Source organism: Physella acuta, unplaced genomic scaffold (genome assembly GCF_028476545.2).
Source record: "Physella acuta isolate Inbredline_101_S28 unplaced genomic scaffold, ASM2847654v3 ptg000115l, whole genome shotgun sequence".
Classification (NCBI taxonomy): domain Eukaryota; kingdom Metazoa; phylum Mollusca; class Gastropoda; family Physidae; genus Physella; species Physella acuta.
The window spans coordinates 420,162-435,244 of record NW_026731635.1 but is presented as its reverse complement, the minus strand read 5'-3'; the positions used below and the strand labels follow the sequence as shown (position 1 = coordinate 435,244).

At 38.5% G+C, this 15,083-nt stretch overlaps 1 protein-coding gene across 1 annotated transcript in view; it reads left to right on the top strand.

Annotated features, from left to right (window-relative positions):
* Window positions 1-15,083, top strand: part of LOC131934669 (melatonin receptor type 1A-like) — a 46,448-nt gene that overhangs the window by 13,130 nt on the left and 18,235 nt on the right. Inside the window, exons 2-4 of the mRNA XM_059290752.1 lie at window positions 3,008-3,092; window positions 13,834-13,972; window positions 14,428-14,572. Coding sequence (XP_059146735.1) covers window positions 3,008-3,092; window positions 13,834-13,972; window positions 14,428-14,572 — 369 coding nt within the window. The remainder of the gene's footprint in view (window positions 1-3,007; window positions 3,093-13,833; window positions 13,973-14,427; window positions 14,573-15,083) is intronic.

Below are 15,083 nucleotides of genomic sequence, written 5' to 3'. Positions count from 1 at the left end.
TTTAAAAACCTTTTTTAGAATGTTAATTTTCGTTGCATAAATAATTTTTCAAAGGAGCTGAAAGTTGTGTTACGTAATTTTAGAGGCTTTTTGTGACGATGTGTGACGATGTGTGACGATGTGTGACGTTGTGTGACAGTAGAATAGTGCTTCTAAATAACATCTTTACGGGAGCCACTAACGACGTGCATACTTGAAATAACAGCATTGGAAAAAAAAATATATAAAAAAACTTATTATAATATGAAAGAAAGTAAAAATTAAAAAAAAAAAGCTTTAAAAAAAAAGTAAAAATTAGAACCAATGTTTTTATTAAAGAAAGCAGGTCTGTTTTATTTTCTTATTTTCAGTGAATTTTAAAACTTTATTTTAAAGTTGTTTTTTTTTTAAATATACTACTTTTTAGTAATTCTCTCTAATTGAAGTCGATCCCAGATATGACTAACAATATTTGCTTTAAAACCCGATGAGTTGCATGCGATCTCTAAAAGACAATTATCCGCCCCTGCTTACTCCAGGATCTCAGGCAAGAAACCAACCAACCGTGACCAAACAATTCACCGCCGAAGGTCAGCTGATAGAGAAATCGCGAATATTTAATCTTGTTATCTCCCCTTTTATTATTGAATTTAGTAATCTTTTAATTAAATCTTAATGACTAACCCTACGTCTAATTATAATTTTTAAAAAAATGATATTCTTGCATTGTCCTCGGAAACGAATGTATCTGGAATGTTAAAGTGAACGAACTTGATGCATTAGAAGTGGGTCAAAATTGAGTTACAAGATTTGCCACAAACCCACAAACATACAAACAAACAGACAGCTAAGAAAAAAAACTTATAAGAAAAGCTTATAAATAAAAATAATAATCTCACGACAATTTTTGTTTGGCTGGCGTATATATTACATCGAGTTCACTTACACAACATCGGATGTCTACAAATGTGTGTAGAAATTGAGCAGAAAATTGTGCACAAAAAAACCCAAAGTGCACAACGCATGTTCCACACTTAAATAGCCCCCCCCCCCCCCCCGCGGTAAAACCGATGTCACAACGCGTCATTATATTTATATTTCTCATCTTTTACTTCATGAGTACACAAAACACTATCATTATCTTGTCTGCAGCCCCACCCCCACCCCCGCCCCCCTCCCACGTGCTACCATAGACTGCTACCATACTATACACAGCAACAGTGCTGGTGATTACAGCCGTGATAATAGACAGAGAAATTGTCTGGTCGATTCTATTTAGATCGAACAGACAGATGTTTACATAGCTGTTACAATATGTGACAATTACAATGTGACAGCTAACGTCAAGAAACGTGACACCCACTGACATCAAATGTGTCACTGAATGTAACGAGTGTAACACCTACTGTCATTCAATGATGGCACAAAATGTGACACCCACTGACACAAAATGTGAAATTTACTGTCACTAATGTGACACATACTGTCATTAAATGTGACAACAACTGTCGAATAATGTAACACCTACTATCACCATTTGTGACATCTTCTGCCATCAAATGTGACACCCACTGACACAAAATATGATATTTACTGTCACCAAATGTGACGCTGAATGTAACGAATGTAACACCTACTCTCATTAAATGTGACACATGATGGCACAAAATGTGACACACACTGATCAAAATGTGACATTTACTGCCAATAATGTGACATTTACTGTCACCAATTATGACATTTACTGTCACCAACTGTGACATCTTCTGTCATCAAATGTGACACCCACTGACACAAAATATGACATTTACTGTCACCAAATATATCACCAACTGATTCCAAATGTAACACCTACTATCGCCAAATGTGACATCTTCTGTCTCCAAAGGGAACACACACGAATTAGTTGTAATATTTTTTCATTAAATGTATAAAGTATTAAATCAACAATTAAAAACTAATTTTATTTCAGGTACCATCCCGTAAAATCGATGCATAAAACTTTTATTATTTCAGGTACCATCCCGTAAAATCAATAAATAAAACTATTTTTATTTCAGGTACCATCCCGTAAAATCGATACATAAAACTTTTATTATTTCAGGTACCATCCCGTAAAATCGATACATAAAACTGTTATTATTTCAGGTACCATCCCGTAAAATCGATAAATAAAACTATTTTTATTTCAGTTACCATCCCGTAAAATCAATAAATAAAACTATTTTTATTTCAGGTACCATCCCGTAAAATCGATAAATAAAACTATTTTTATATCAGGTACCATCCCGTAAAATCGATAAATAAAACTATTTTTATTTCAGGTACCATCCCGTCAAATCGATACATAAAACTATTTTTATATCAGGTACCATCCCGTAAAATCGATAAATAAAACTATTTTTATATCAGGTACCATCCCGTAAAATCGATAAATAAAACTATTTTTATTTCAGGTACCATCCCGTCAAATCGATAAATAAAACTATTTTTATATCAGGTACCATCCCGTAAAATCGATAAATAAAACTATTTTTATATCAGGTACCATCCCGTAAAATCGATAAATAAAACTATTTTTATATCAGGTACCATCCCGTAAAATCGATACATAAAACTATTTTTATATCAGGTACCATCCCGTAAAATCGATAAATAAAACTATTTTTATATCAGGTACCATCCCGTAAAATCGATAAATAAAACTATTTTTATATCAGGTACCATCCCGTAAAATCGATAAATAAAACTATTTTTATATCAGGTACCATCCCGTAAAATCGATAAATAAAACTATTTTTATATCAGGTACCATCCCGTAAAATCGATAAATAAAACTATTTTTATTTCAGGTACCATCCCGTAAAATCGATAAATAAAACTATTTTTATTTCAGGTACCATCCCGTAAAATCGATAAATAAAACTATTTTTATATCAGGTACCATCCCGTAAAATCGATAAATAAAACTATTTTTATATCAGGTACCATCCCGTAAAATCGATAAATAAAACTATTTTTATTTCAGGTATCACCCAGTTGTAGATATGACCAACTGCATCATTAACGGCTACATTGTTGTCGTCTGCTACATGTGCAGCCTATGGACCCTGGTGAGTAAGCTTTTTGTTCTGTGCTATAAATAAACATTCAATAGCGCGAGATTGCAAGGAGGCGGATTTAAATGTAGGTGAATCCCCTAGAATAGAATGTTTTCTTTTATTATGTAAAAAGGAAGTTTGCATACACAGACAAAATGTTCAGCTTTATTTTAATTAACATTAAGGAAGTCCTAAAGTGTTTCTGTAACCCGCCTTTTTAATTCCTTGTTGTGACGTCAATTTAATCAGAAACTGAAGAGACTTTAAAACTTATTCACGAGAAATGAAAGACAAGGAACATTACATCACTCAAACGGGGTTTAGTCCCTTTGTTTTTGTCTGGTACAGTCCCTTTGTTATCTGTTTTAAGAGTACTTATCCCATCACCGATTGTCGGTCATGCTTGAATGGGCAGACCGCTGTGAACTACATTACACCACAGTCGCGCGATTTAGCTCACGAGAATTTACCTGATTCAATGGACATGCGCATTAAGTTAGGAAATTCAGTCAAATGGAAGCTTTTAATGGCGAGGAGATGTTTTTACTGTTAGTCATGGTTCGTTGAGATATTAACGGGAGAGTGAGTTGAGTGTTGTGAAGGGGGGGGGGGGTAGTCCTGGTGAGGGGTGAATGTCCTACTAATGTCCTATTGAGGGGATATTGCTGTCATTTGGGGTGAGCGTCCTGAGTAAGGGTGGATGTCCTAATGGGGTTCATGTCCTAAAAGTTTCTGGGTGTGGATCTACGTTGGAGCTAGGAATGGAGGGGGGGGGGGGGGGATAAATGTGAGAGGTCATTGGTCTAAAAGGGAAATATTTCTTAATGAGGGGTGAATTTCTTAATGATAGGTGAGTATATTGATGAGGGGTGAATTTCTTAATGATAGGTGGGTATATTAATGAGGGGTGAGTTTCTTAATGATAGGTGAGTATATTGATGAGGGGTGAATTTCTTAATGATAGGTGAGTATATTGATGAGGGGTGAATTTCTTAATGATAGGTGGGTATATTAATGAGGGGTGAGTTTCTTAATGATAGGTGAGTATATTGATGAGGGGTGAATTTCTTAATGATAGGTGGGTATATTAATGAGGGGAAAGTTTCTTAATGATAGGTGGGTATAACAATGAGGGGCAAGTTTTTTTAATGATAGGTGGGTATATTAATGAGGGGTGAGTTTCTTAATGATAGGTGGGTATATTAATGAGGGGCAAGTTTCTTAATGATAGGTGGGTATATTAATGAGGGTTGATTTTTTGGTGATGGGGTTTTATTAATGAGGGTTAAGTTTTTTAATGAAGGGTTGGTGTCGCAGTGGGGGAGGGGGGTGACTGTCCCACAAAAAGACATATTAAGGCGAATGGTATTTTATGTGGTACTTAACGTGGTATTTAACGTTACTGACATGTAAAAAAAAACATGTGAGTCAAAAAATTGTTGTGTTTGGTGACTAAAATAGAACAACGTCTGCAATAACAAAACGCCGATTGGGTAGTTGGTGAATGTAAACAAAAGCCTTCTAAGGTCTGTGTGGCGATCTCTGTTAATTTATTTATATGCTGTATTCTGCACTAGTGGCTGTAGAAGAAGGCTAGGAAGTAGCAAAAAATATCAGAAAAAAAATTAGATCAGAAAAACAAAATTTAATCAACCGGCGTAATTATCTCAGGCTATATGAACTAATAAGTTGGGGGAAAAAATAATTGGGGAATGAAAATAAACTGTCAACACGTTTTAGAGTGCATTAGGGGGGGGGTGGAGTTGGTGGTGGTGGGGGAGGGGTGGGGTGGGGGAGGAGTATAGGTGGAAGAGGCAGATATGGGGAGATTGATTATCATGTAACAAATGGTGGCGAAGGGGGGGGGGTTGAAATGAGGGGAGGCAAACACAACATCGACGAATGTTGAAACAAAATGTTGTAATCTAGGTGATAAAAAACAAATAGGCTAGCTCCAAAAAAAGATTGGGAGGGGGGGGGGGGAGGGAAGGAATTAACCAATGACTATTCGGATCAGCTACCATGATGATCACCTTCAGTTTTTACTTGAGATAAAAACAATGTCTGAAGCCCTAAAATTGTTGTTTTCGTGGTAACGTCAAGACGCATTTCAGTTGTGAGACTTTTTTAATAGGGGATATATATATACATATATATATACTAGGCATACTGCCTAGCTTCGCTTAGGTTTTCAAAAAAGTTGAGAAATTGAATGATTAATTAATAGGCGATTGGCTGTTATATTAAATGTCTAAATTTATACAGTGGGGTACTTTTTTAGTACCCATAAATTGATAGAATATTCGCAACTTATTACTCGCAAGGTTATTAGAACTGAAAGGGCTTTCATAAAAATTATCAATCAAATATTATATTAAATTACTTTTGCAATTAATTTTACAATTACAATACAATACAAAACTTAATTTATAACACAATATCCATTTAAAACAATGCTATACTTTATGATTTTTGTTTTTTCTTAAAAAGAGTATACAAAATATTAAAAAATTGTTACATTAAAAAGTTACCTCCCCTGCTCATAGACCAATTGACCAAATTTCGTATAATGAGAATTTCACTCGCAGTCATTTTTAGCCCTCTTCGAGGGCTTTAATGCTGACCAACAGGTTTTCCATACGGCCCATCTATCTATAGAGGTGTATGCAAAAAATTAGCCAGTTATACAAAGAGTAAGTACCCTAAAATTTGCGTAGAAATTACCCAGTTTTCCCCATAAAATACAAAGATTATATAGGGAAATACAACTGGTCAGTTTTGACCCCTTTACGAAGTTTTCCCAGATATGCCGAGTTTTTTGTGACACCCCTAGGTGTTCTTCTACCACCTCACAAAATATCAAGGGGGGTTGTCGGAAGAAATTTTTTTTCGTAATAGAGCTCATATAAAGAGAATTTCACTCGCGGTCAAGTTTTAGCCCTCGTCGAGGGCTTTGAGTGTAACCGACAGTTTTCCCTAAAGGTCAAGCCATTGACCTAGGAGCATGCAAAAAATTAGCCAGATATACTTAGCTTAAGTACCCTAAAGTCTGCGTTGAAATGACCCTCTGTTTTTCCCATAAAATACAAAGATTATATAGGGAAATACAACTGGTCAGTTTTGACCGCTTTACGAAGTTTTCCCAGATATGCCGAGTTTTTTGTGACACCCCTAGGTGTTCTTCTACCACCTCACAAAATATCAAGGGGGGTCGTCGGAGGAAATTTTTTTTCGTAATAGAGCTCATATAAAGAGAATTTCACTCGCGGTCACTTTTTAGCCCTCGTCGAGGGCTTTGAGTGTAACCGACAGTTTTCCCTAAAGGTCAAGCCATTGTCCTAGGAGCATGCAAAAAATTAGCCAGATATACTGAGCTTAAGTACCCTAAAGTCTGCGTTGAAATGACCCTCTGTTTTTCCCATAAAATACAAAGATTATATAGGGAAATACAACTGGTCAGTTTTGACCGCTTTACGAAGTTTTCCCAGATATGCCGAGTTTTTTGTGACACCCCTAGGTGTTCTTCTACCACCTCACAAAATATCAAGGGGGGTCGTCGGAGGAAATTTTTTTTCGTAATAGAGCTCATATAAAGAGAATTTCACTCGCGGTCACTTTTTAGCCCTCGTCGAGGGCTTTGAGTAAGACCGACAGGTCTGCCCTACGGTCAAGCCATTTACCTATAAACATGCCAAACATTAGCCAGATGTAAACAGGGTAAGTGCCCTAAAATCCGTTTTGAAATGACCCTCTGTTTTTCCCATAAAATACAAAGATTATATAGGGAAATACGACTGGTCAGTTTTGACCGCTTTACGAAGTTTTCCCAGATATGCCGAGTTTTTTGTGACACCCCTAGGTGTTCTCCTACCACCTCACAAAATATCAAGGGGGGTCGTCGGAGGAAAAATTTTTTCGTAATAGAGCTCATATAAAGAGAATTTCACTCGCGGTCACTTTTTGGCCCTCGTCGAGGGCTTTGAGTAAGACCGACAGGTCTGCCCTACGGTCAATCCATTTACCTATAAACATGCCAAAAATTAGCCAGATGTAAACAGGGTAAGTGCCCTAAAATCCGTTTTGAAATGACCCTCTGTTTTTCCCATAAAATACAAAGATTATATAGGGAAATACGACTGGTCAGTTTTGACCGCTTTACGAAGTTTTCCCAGATATGCCGAGTTTTTTGTGACACCCCTAGGTGTTCTCCTACCACCTCACAAAATATCAAGGGGGGTCGTCGGAGGAAAATTTTTTTCGTAATAGAGCTCATATAAAGAGAATTTCACTCGCGGTCACTTTTTAGCCCTCGTCGAGGGCTTTGAGTAAGACCGACAGGTCTGCCCTACGGTCAAGCCATTTACCTATAAACATGCCAAAAATTAGCCAGATGTAAACAGGGTAAGTGCCCTAAAATCCGTTTTGAAATGACCCTCTGTTTTTCCCATAAAATACAAAGATTATATAGGGAAATACGACTGGTCAGTTTTGACCCGTTTCCCGATTTTTCCCAGACATGGCGAGTTTTTTGTGACACCCCTAGGTGTTCTCCTACCACCTCACAAAATATCAAGGGGGGTCGTCGGAGGAAAATTTTTTTCGTAATAGAGCTCATATAAAGAGAATTTCACTCGCGGTCACTTTTTAGCCCTCGTCGAGGGCTTTGAGTAAGACCGACAGGTGTGCCCTACGGTCAAGCCATTTACCTATAAACATGCCAAAAATTAGCCAGATGTAAACAGGGTAAGTGCCCTAAAATCCGTTTTGAAATGACCCTCTGTTTTTCCCATAAAATACAAAGATTATATAGGGAAATACGACTGGTCAGTTTTGACCCGTTTCCCGATTTTTCCCAGACATGGCGAGTTTTTTGTGACACCCCTAGGTGTTCTCCTACCACCTCACAAAATATCAAGGGGGGTCGTCGGAGGAAAATTTTTTTCGTAATAGAGCTCATATAAAGAGAATTTCACTCGCGGTCACTTTTTAGCCCTCGTCGAGGGCTTTGAGTAAGACCGACAGGTCTGCCCTACGATCAAGCCATTTACCTATAAACATGCCAAAAATTAGCCAGATGTAAACAGGGTAAGTGCCCTAAAATCCGTTTTGAAATGACCCTCTGTTTTTCCCATAAAATACAAAGATTAGATAGGGAAATACGACTGGTCAGTTTTGACCCGTTTCCCGATTTTTCCCGGACATGGCGAGTTTTTTGTGACACCCCAAGGTGTTCTCCTACCACCTCACAAAATTTCAAGGGGGGTCGTCGGAGGAAATTTTTTTTCGTAATATAGCCCATATAAGGCGCCGGTCAGTCGAGGTCAGTTTTGACCCCTTCTCCGTAGACTTTTCGGCCAACCGTCACCGGCCTTCGTGTTCTATCGCCCGAAGGCACCATCGTGCCAAATTTGACGCGCCTGCGGCGCCGGGAAGTGCCCTATCGGGCACCCGACCACTTTGCTTTATATATATACTAGGCATACTGCCTAGCTTCGCTTAGGTTTTTAAAAAACATTTGAGAATTTGAATACTTAATTATTTAGCGATGGATTGGGTGTGGAGTGCTTTAATAAGTTTAATTTAAACAGTAATGCTAATTTTAGAAAAAAATGTTTTTGTTGGTCATTTACATTCCGTTCGTGGAGAATTTTTTGAAAGTACGCAATGTATAACTAAAATGGAATTAGAACTACACAGGTTTCGTGAACAGTATATCTCATAGTTTATATTACACTGCCTTTTGAAATTAATTAATTTATTTAATTAGGTTACTTAACTAAATTAACAACTTAATTTTGTACTAACACAAATGCTATACTTCGTCATTTTCTGTTTCTGTTTAAAATAGTATACAATTATTTGAAAAATAATAATTTTACAAACGTTACCTCCCTTGAAAACTGAACGTATGACGTATGTCATTGTTTACTTATATTGTTTGCTTATATAAGAAATTACGTTATATGAACATATTTAACGACTATAATGGCTGTTTCCGACGGGAATAAAGTTTTTTTGTTACCCTCCAAGGTCGGTCTACGACGTCACATAATATTAAGGGGATCGTTCGTCAATTTATTTATATATATATATCTCATATAAGGAGAATTTCACTCAAGATCATCTTTTAGCCCTCGTCGACGGCTTTGAGTCTGACCAACAGTTTTTCCATACGGCCTAGTCATCTATAGTAGTGTATGCAAAAACTTAGCATGATGTACAGATATTAAGTAACCTGAAAATTGTGTTAAAATTTCCCTGTTTTTCCCATAAAATACATAGATTATATAGGGAAATACAACTGGTCAGTTTTGACCGCTTTACGAAGTTTTCCCAGATATGCCGAGTTTTTTGTGACACCCCTAGGTGTTCTTCTACCACCTCACAAAATATAAAGGGGGGTCGTCGGAGGAAATTTTTTTTCGTAATAGAGCTCATATAATGAGAATTTCACTCGCGGTCACTTTTTAGCCCTCGTCGAGGGCTTTGAGTGTAACCGACAGTTTTCCCTAAAGGTCAAGCCATTGACCTAGGAGCATGCAAAAAATTAGCCAGATATACTGAGCTTAAGTACCCTAAAGTCTGCGTTGAAATGACCCTCTGTTTTTCCCATAAAATACAAAGATTATATAGGGAAATACAACTGGTCAGTTTTGACCCCTTTACGAAGTTTTCCCAGATATGCCGAGTTTTTTGTGACACCCCTAGGCGTTCTCCTACCACCTCACAAAATTTCAAGGGGGGTCGTCGGAGGAAATTTTTTTTCGTAATAGAGCTCATATAAAGAGAATTTCACTCGCGGTCACTTTTTAGCCCTCGTCGAGGGCTTTGATTGAAACCGACAGTTTTCCCTAAGGGTCAAGCCATTGACCTAGGAGCATGCAAAAAATTAGCCAGATACACTGAGCTTAAGTACCCTAAAGTCTGCGTTGAAATGACCCTCTGTTTTTCCCATAAAATACAAAGATTATATAGGGAAATACAACTGGTCAGTTTTGACCGCTTTACGAAGTTTTCCCAGATATGCCGAGTTTTTTGTGACACCCCTAGGTGTTCTTCTACCACCTCACAAAATATCAAGGGGGGTCGTCGGAGGAAATTTTTTTTCGTAATAGAGCTCATATAAAGAGAATTTCACTCGCGGTCACTTTTTAGCCCTCGTCGAGGGCTTTGAGTGTAACCGACAGTTTTCCCTAAAGGTCGACCCATTGACCTACGAGCATGCAAAAAATTAGCCAGATATACTGAGTTTAAGTACCCTAAAGTCTGCGTTGAAATGACCCTCTGTTTTTCCCATAAAATACAAAGATTATATAGGGAAATACAACTGGTCAGTTTTGACCGCTTTACGAAGTTTTCCCAGATATGCCGAGTTTTTTGTGACACCCCTAGGTGTTCTTCTACCACCTCACAAAATATCAAGGGGGGTCGTCGGAGGAAATTTTTTTTCGTAATAGAGCTCATATAATGAGAATTTCACTCGCGGTCACTTTTTAGCCCTCGTCGAGGGCTTTGAGTGTAACCGACAGTTTTCCCTAAAGGTCAAACCATTGACCTAGGAGCATGCAAAAAATTAGCCAGATATACTGAGCTTAAGTACCCTAAAGTCTGCGTTGAAATGACCCTCTGTTTTTCCCATAAAATACAAAGATTATATAGGGAAATACAACTGGTCAGTTTTGACCCCTTTACGAAGTTTTCCCAGATATGCCGAGTTTTTTGTGACACCCCTAGGCGTTCCCCTACCACCTCACAAAATTTCAAGGGGGGTCGTCGGAGGAAATTTTTTTTCGTAATAGAGCTCATATAAAGAGAATTTCACTCGCGGTCACTTTTTAGCCCTCGTCGAGGGCTTTGATTGAAACCGACAGTTTTCCCTAAAGGTCATGCCATTGACCTAGGAGCATGCAAAAAATTAGCCAGATACACTGAGCTTAAGTACCCTAAAGTCTGCGTTGAAATGACCCTCTGTTTTTCCCATAAAATACAAAGATTATATAGGGAAATACAACTGGTCAGTTTTGACCGCTTTACGAAGTTTTCCCAGATATGCCGAGTTTTTTGTGACACCCCTAGGTGTTCTTCTACCACCTCACAAAATATCAAGGGGGGTCGTCGGAGGAAATTTTTTTTCGTAATAGAGCTCATATAAAGAGAATTTCACTCGCGGTCACTTTTTAGCCCTCGTCGAGGGCTTTGAGTGTAACCGACAGTTTTCCCTAAAGGTCGACCCATTGACCTAGGAGCATGCAAAAAATTAGCCAGATATACTGAGTTTAAGTACCCTAAAGTCTGCGTTGAAATGACCCTCTGTTTTTCCCATAAAATACAAAGATTATATAGGGAAATACAACTGGTCAGTTTTGACCGCTTTACGAAGTTTTCCCAGATATGCCGAGTTTTTTGTGACACCCCTAGGTGTTCTTCTACCACCTCACAAAATTTCAAGGGGGGTCGTCGGAGGAAATTTTTTTTCGTAATAGAGCTCATATAAAGAGAATTTCACTCGCGGTCACTTTTTAGCCCTCGTCGAGGGCTTTGATTGAAACCGACAGTTTTCCCTAAAGGTCAAGCCATTGACCTAGGAGCATGCAAAAAATTAGCCAGATACACTGAGCTTAAGTACCCTAAAGTCTGCGTTGAAATGACCCTCTGTTTTTCCCATAAAATACAAAGATTATATAGGGAAATACAACTGGTCAGTTTTGACCGCTTTACGAAGTTTTCCCAGATATGCCGAGTTTTTTGTGACACCCCTAGGTGTTCTTCTACCACCTCACAAAATATCAAGGGGGGTCGTCGGAGGAAATTTTTTTTCGTAATAGAGCTCATATAAAGAAAATTCCACTCGCGGTCACTTTTTAGCCCTCGTCGAGGGCTTTGAGTGTAACCGACAGTTTTTCCTAAAGGTCAAGCCATTGACCTAGGAGCATGCAAAAAATTAGCCAGATATACTGAGCTTAAGTACCCTAAAGTCTGCGTTGAAATGACCCTCTGTTTTTCCCATAAAATACAAAGATTATATAGGGAAATACAACTGGTCAGTTTTGACCCCTTTACGAAGTTTTCCCAGATATGCCGAGTTTTTTGTGACACCCCATGGGGTTCTCCTACCACCTCACAAAATTTCAAGGGGGGTCGTCGGAGGAATTTGTTTTTCGTAATATAGCCCATATAAGGCGCCGGTCAGTCGAGGTCAGTTTTGACCCCCTCTTCGTAGACTTTTCGGCGAACCGTCACCGGCCCTCGTGTTCTATCGCCCCAAGGCACCATCGTGCCAAATTTGACGCGCCTGCGGCGCCGGGAAGTGCCCTATCGGGCACCCGACAACTTTGCTTTATATATATATATATATATATATATATATATATATATATATATATATATATATATATATATATATATATATATATATATATATATATATACATACATAATGTATTTTATAATAACACAAGCCCAGAAAGTATTGTTTTGAAAAAACAATGTGGTTTGCAAATTAAAATTAAAAACGAAAGTACAACCATAAAGCAACTATTGATTCGATGAGCTTGGTGGACTTGTCCACTAAGACTTGATCAAACAAGATGACTGGGTGACTTAACAAGATGACTGGGTGACTTAAAAGTAAACTTTAATTTAAGAACCGCTTTTGATCTCATCTACGTCTGGGATATAAATTTATTTTTAAAAAAACCTGTTAATTAACTAAGTGAGAGAAAAAAGGCGGGAAAACCGCAGACGACAAAGGCGCCATGTCGTTGTTCTGATAAAATCTTTTAAAAATGTAAACCCAGCTTCCTGTCGCTTCTAAAAGATAATAACTTCAGCTCATTAAAATCTTGATGAAAGGGCGTTCACCTCTCAATTTAGAAAAAGCCATACAATGCTTTTTGAGCAGCTTCTTCTACTCACAATTTTTTAAATTAAAAATTCTCATAAATTTTGCTTTAAAATTTTTTAACAAAGAAAACTTGAAGATTATACTTGTACTGTTTTAAAGAATATTTTAGGTTTGTTTTAGCTGTTGATTTATGCAGGTGAGTTATTGATTTGTGTGCAGATGAGTTATTGATTTGTGTGCAGGTGAATTATTGATTTGTGTACAGGTGAGGTATTGATTTGTGTGCAGGTGAGTTATTGATTTGTGTGTAGGTGAGTTATTGATTTGTGTGCAGGTGAGTTATTGATTTGTGTGCAGGTGAGTTATTGATTTGTGTGCAGGTGAGTTATTGATTTGTGTGCAGGTGAGTTATTGATTTGTGTGTAGGTGAGTTATTGATTTGTGTGCAGGTGAGTTATTGATTTGTGTGCAGGTGAGTTATTGATTTGTGTGCAGGTGAGTTATTGATTTGTGTGTAGGTGAGTTATTGATTTGTGTGGAGGTGAGTTATTGATTTGTGTGTAGGTGAGTTATTGATTTGTTAGTAGGTGAGTTATTGATTTGTGTGTAGGTGAGTTATTGATTTGTGTGTAGGTGAGATATTGATTTGTGTGTAGGTGAGTTATTGATTTGTGTGCAGGTGAGTTATTGATTTGTGTGCAGGTGAGTTATTGATTTGTGTGTAGGTGAGTTATTGATTTGTGTGCAGGTGAGTTATTGATTTGTGTGCAGGTGAGTTATTGATTTGTGTGCAGGTGAGTTATTGATTTGTGTGCAGGTGAGTTATTGATTTGTGTGTAGGTGAGTTATTGATTTGTGTGCAGGTGAGTTATTGATTTGTGTGCAGGTGAGTTATTGCTTTGTGTGCAGGTGAGCATCAGCTTCAACCGTTACCTCCACATCTGCCACAACTCCATCTTCAAGGCGCTGTTCTCAGACTCACGGACCAAGGGTCATCTGGTGCTTGTCTGGGTGTGGGCAGGTATCGTATCCCTGCCACCTGTGCTAGGTATGTGTGTGTGTTGTGTGGGGAGGGAGTGTGGGGAGGTAGTGTGGGGGTAGTTACGTATGTGTTGTGTGGGGAGGTATCGTGTCTCTGCCACCTGTGCTAGGTACGTGTGTGTGTTGTGTGGGGAGGGAGTGTGGGGAGGTAGTGTGGGGGTAGTTACGTATGTGTTGTGTGGGGAGGTATTGTGGTGGTAGGTGGGTATATGTTGTGTGGGGAGGTATTGTTGTGGTAGGTGGGTATATGTTGTGTGGGGAGGTATTGTAAAAATTCGAAGTGGGCTTGGATCTAACCTGTCTCCAATGTTTAAGACAGCATACGTCTATATGAATTAATACTTATGTGGACATGTGGACATGTGTCTATGTGAACCCGTACTTGACATTTATCTATATGAACCGGTACTTGACATGTGTCTATGTGAACCATTTACTGAACTCACGTACTTCTCCATCCAGGGTGGGGCCGCTACAGCTACGACCCCAAGACTCACTACTGTGGATTCGATCGCCTGTCCAGTCGCTCCTTCACCATAGTGCTAGCCACGTCCAGTGTCGCCCTGCCCTGTCTTCTCGTCTGCTACTTTAACTTCGCCATCTACAGGTGAGTACTCTTGCTACAGGTGAGTACTCTTGCTACAGGTGAGTACTCTTGCTACAGAACTCTTGCTACATGTGAGTACTCTTGCTACAGGTGAGTACTCTTGCTACAGGTGAGTACTCTTGCTACAGGTGAGTACTCTTGCTACAGTTGAGTATTCTTGCAACAGTACTCTTGCTACAGGTGAGTACTCTTGCTACAGGTGAGTACTCTTGCTACAGTTGAGTACTCTTGCTACAGTTGAGTACTCTTGCTACAGGTGATTACTCTTGCTACAGGTGAGTACTCTTGCTACAGTTGAGTACTCTTGCTACAGTTGAGTATTCTTGCAACAGTACTCTTGCTACAGGTGAGTACTCTTGCTACAGGTGAGTACTCTTGCTACAGTTGAGTACTCTTGCTACAGTTGAGTACTCTTGCTACAGGTGAGTACTCTTGCTACAGGTGAGTACTCTTGCTACAGTTGAGTACTCTTGCTACAGTTGAGTACTCTTGCTACAGGTGAGTACTCTTG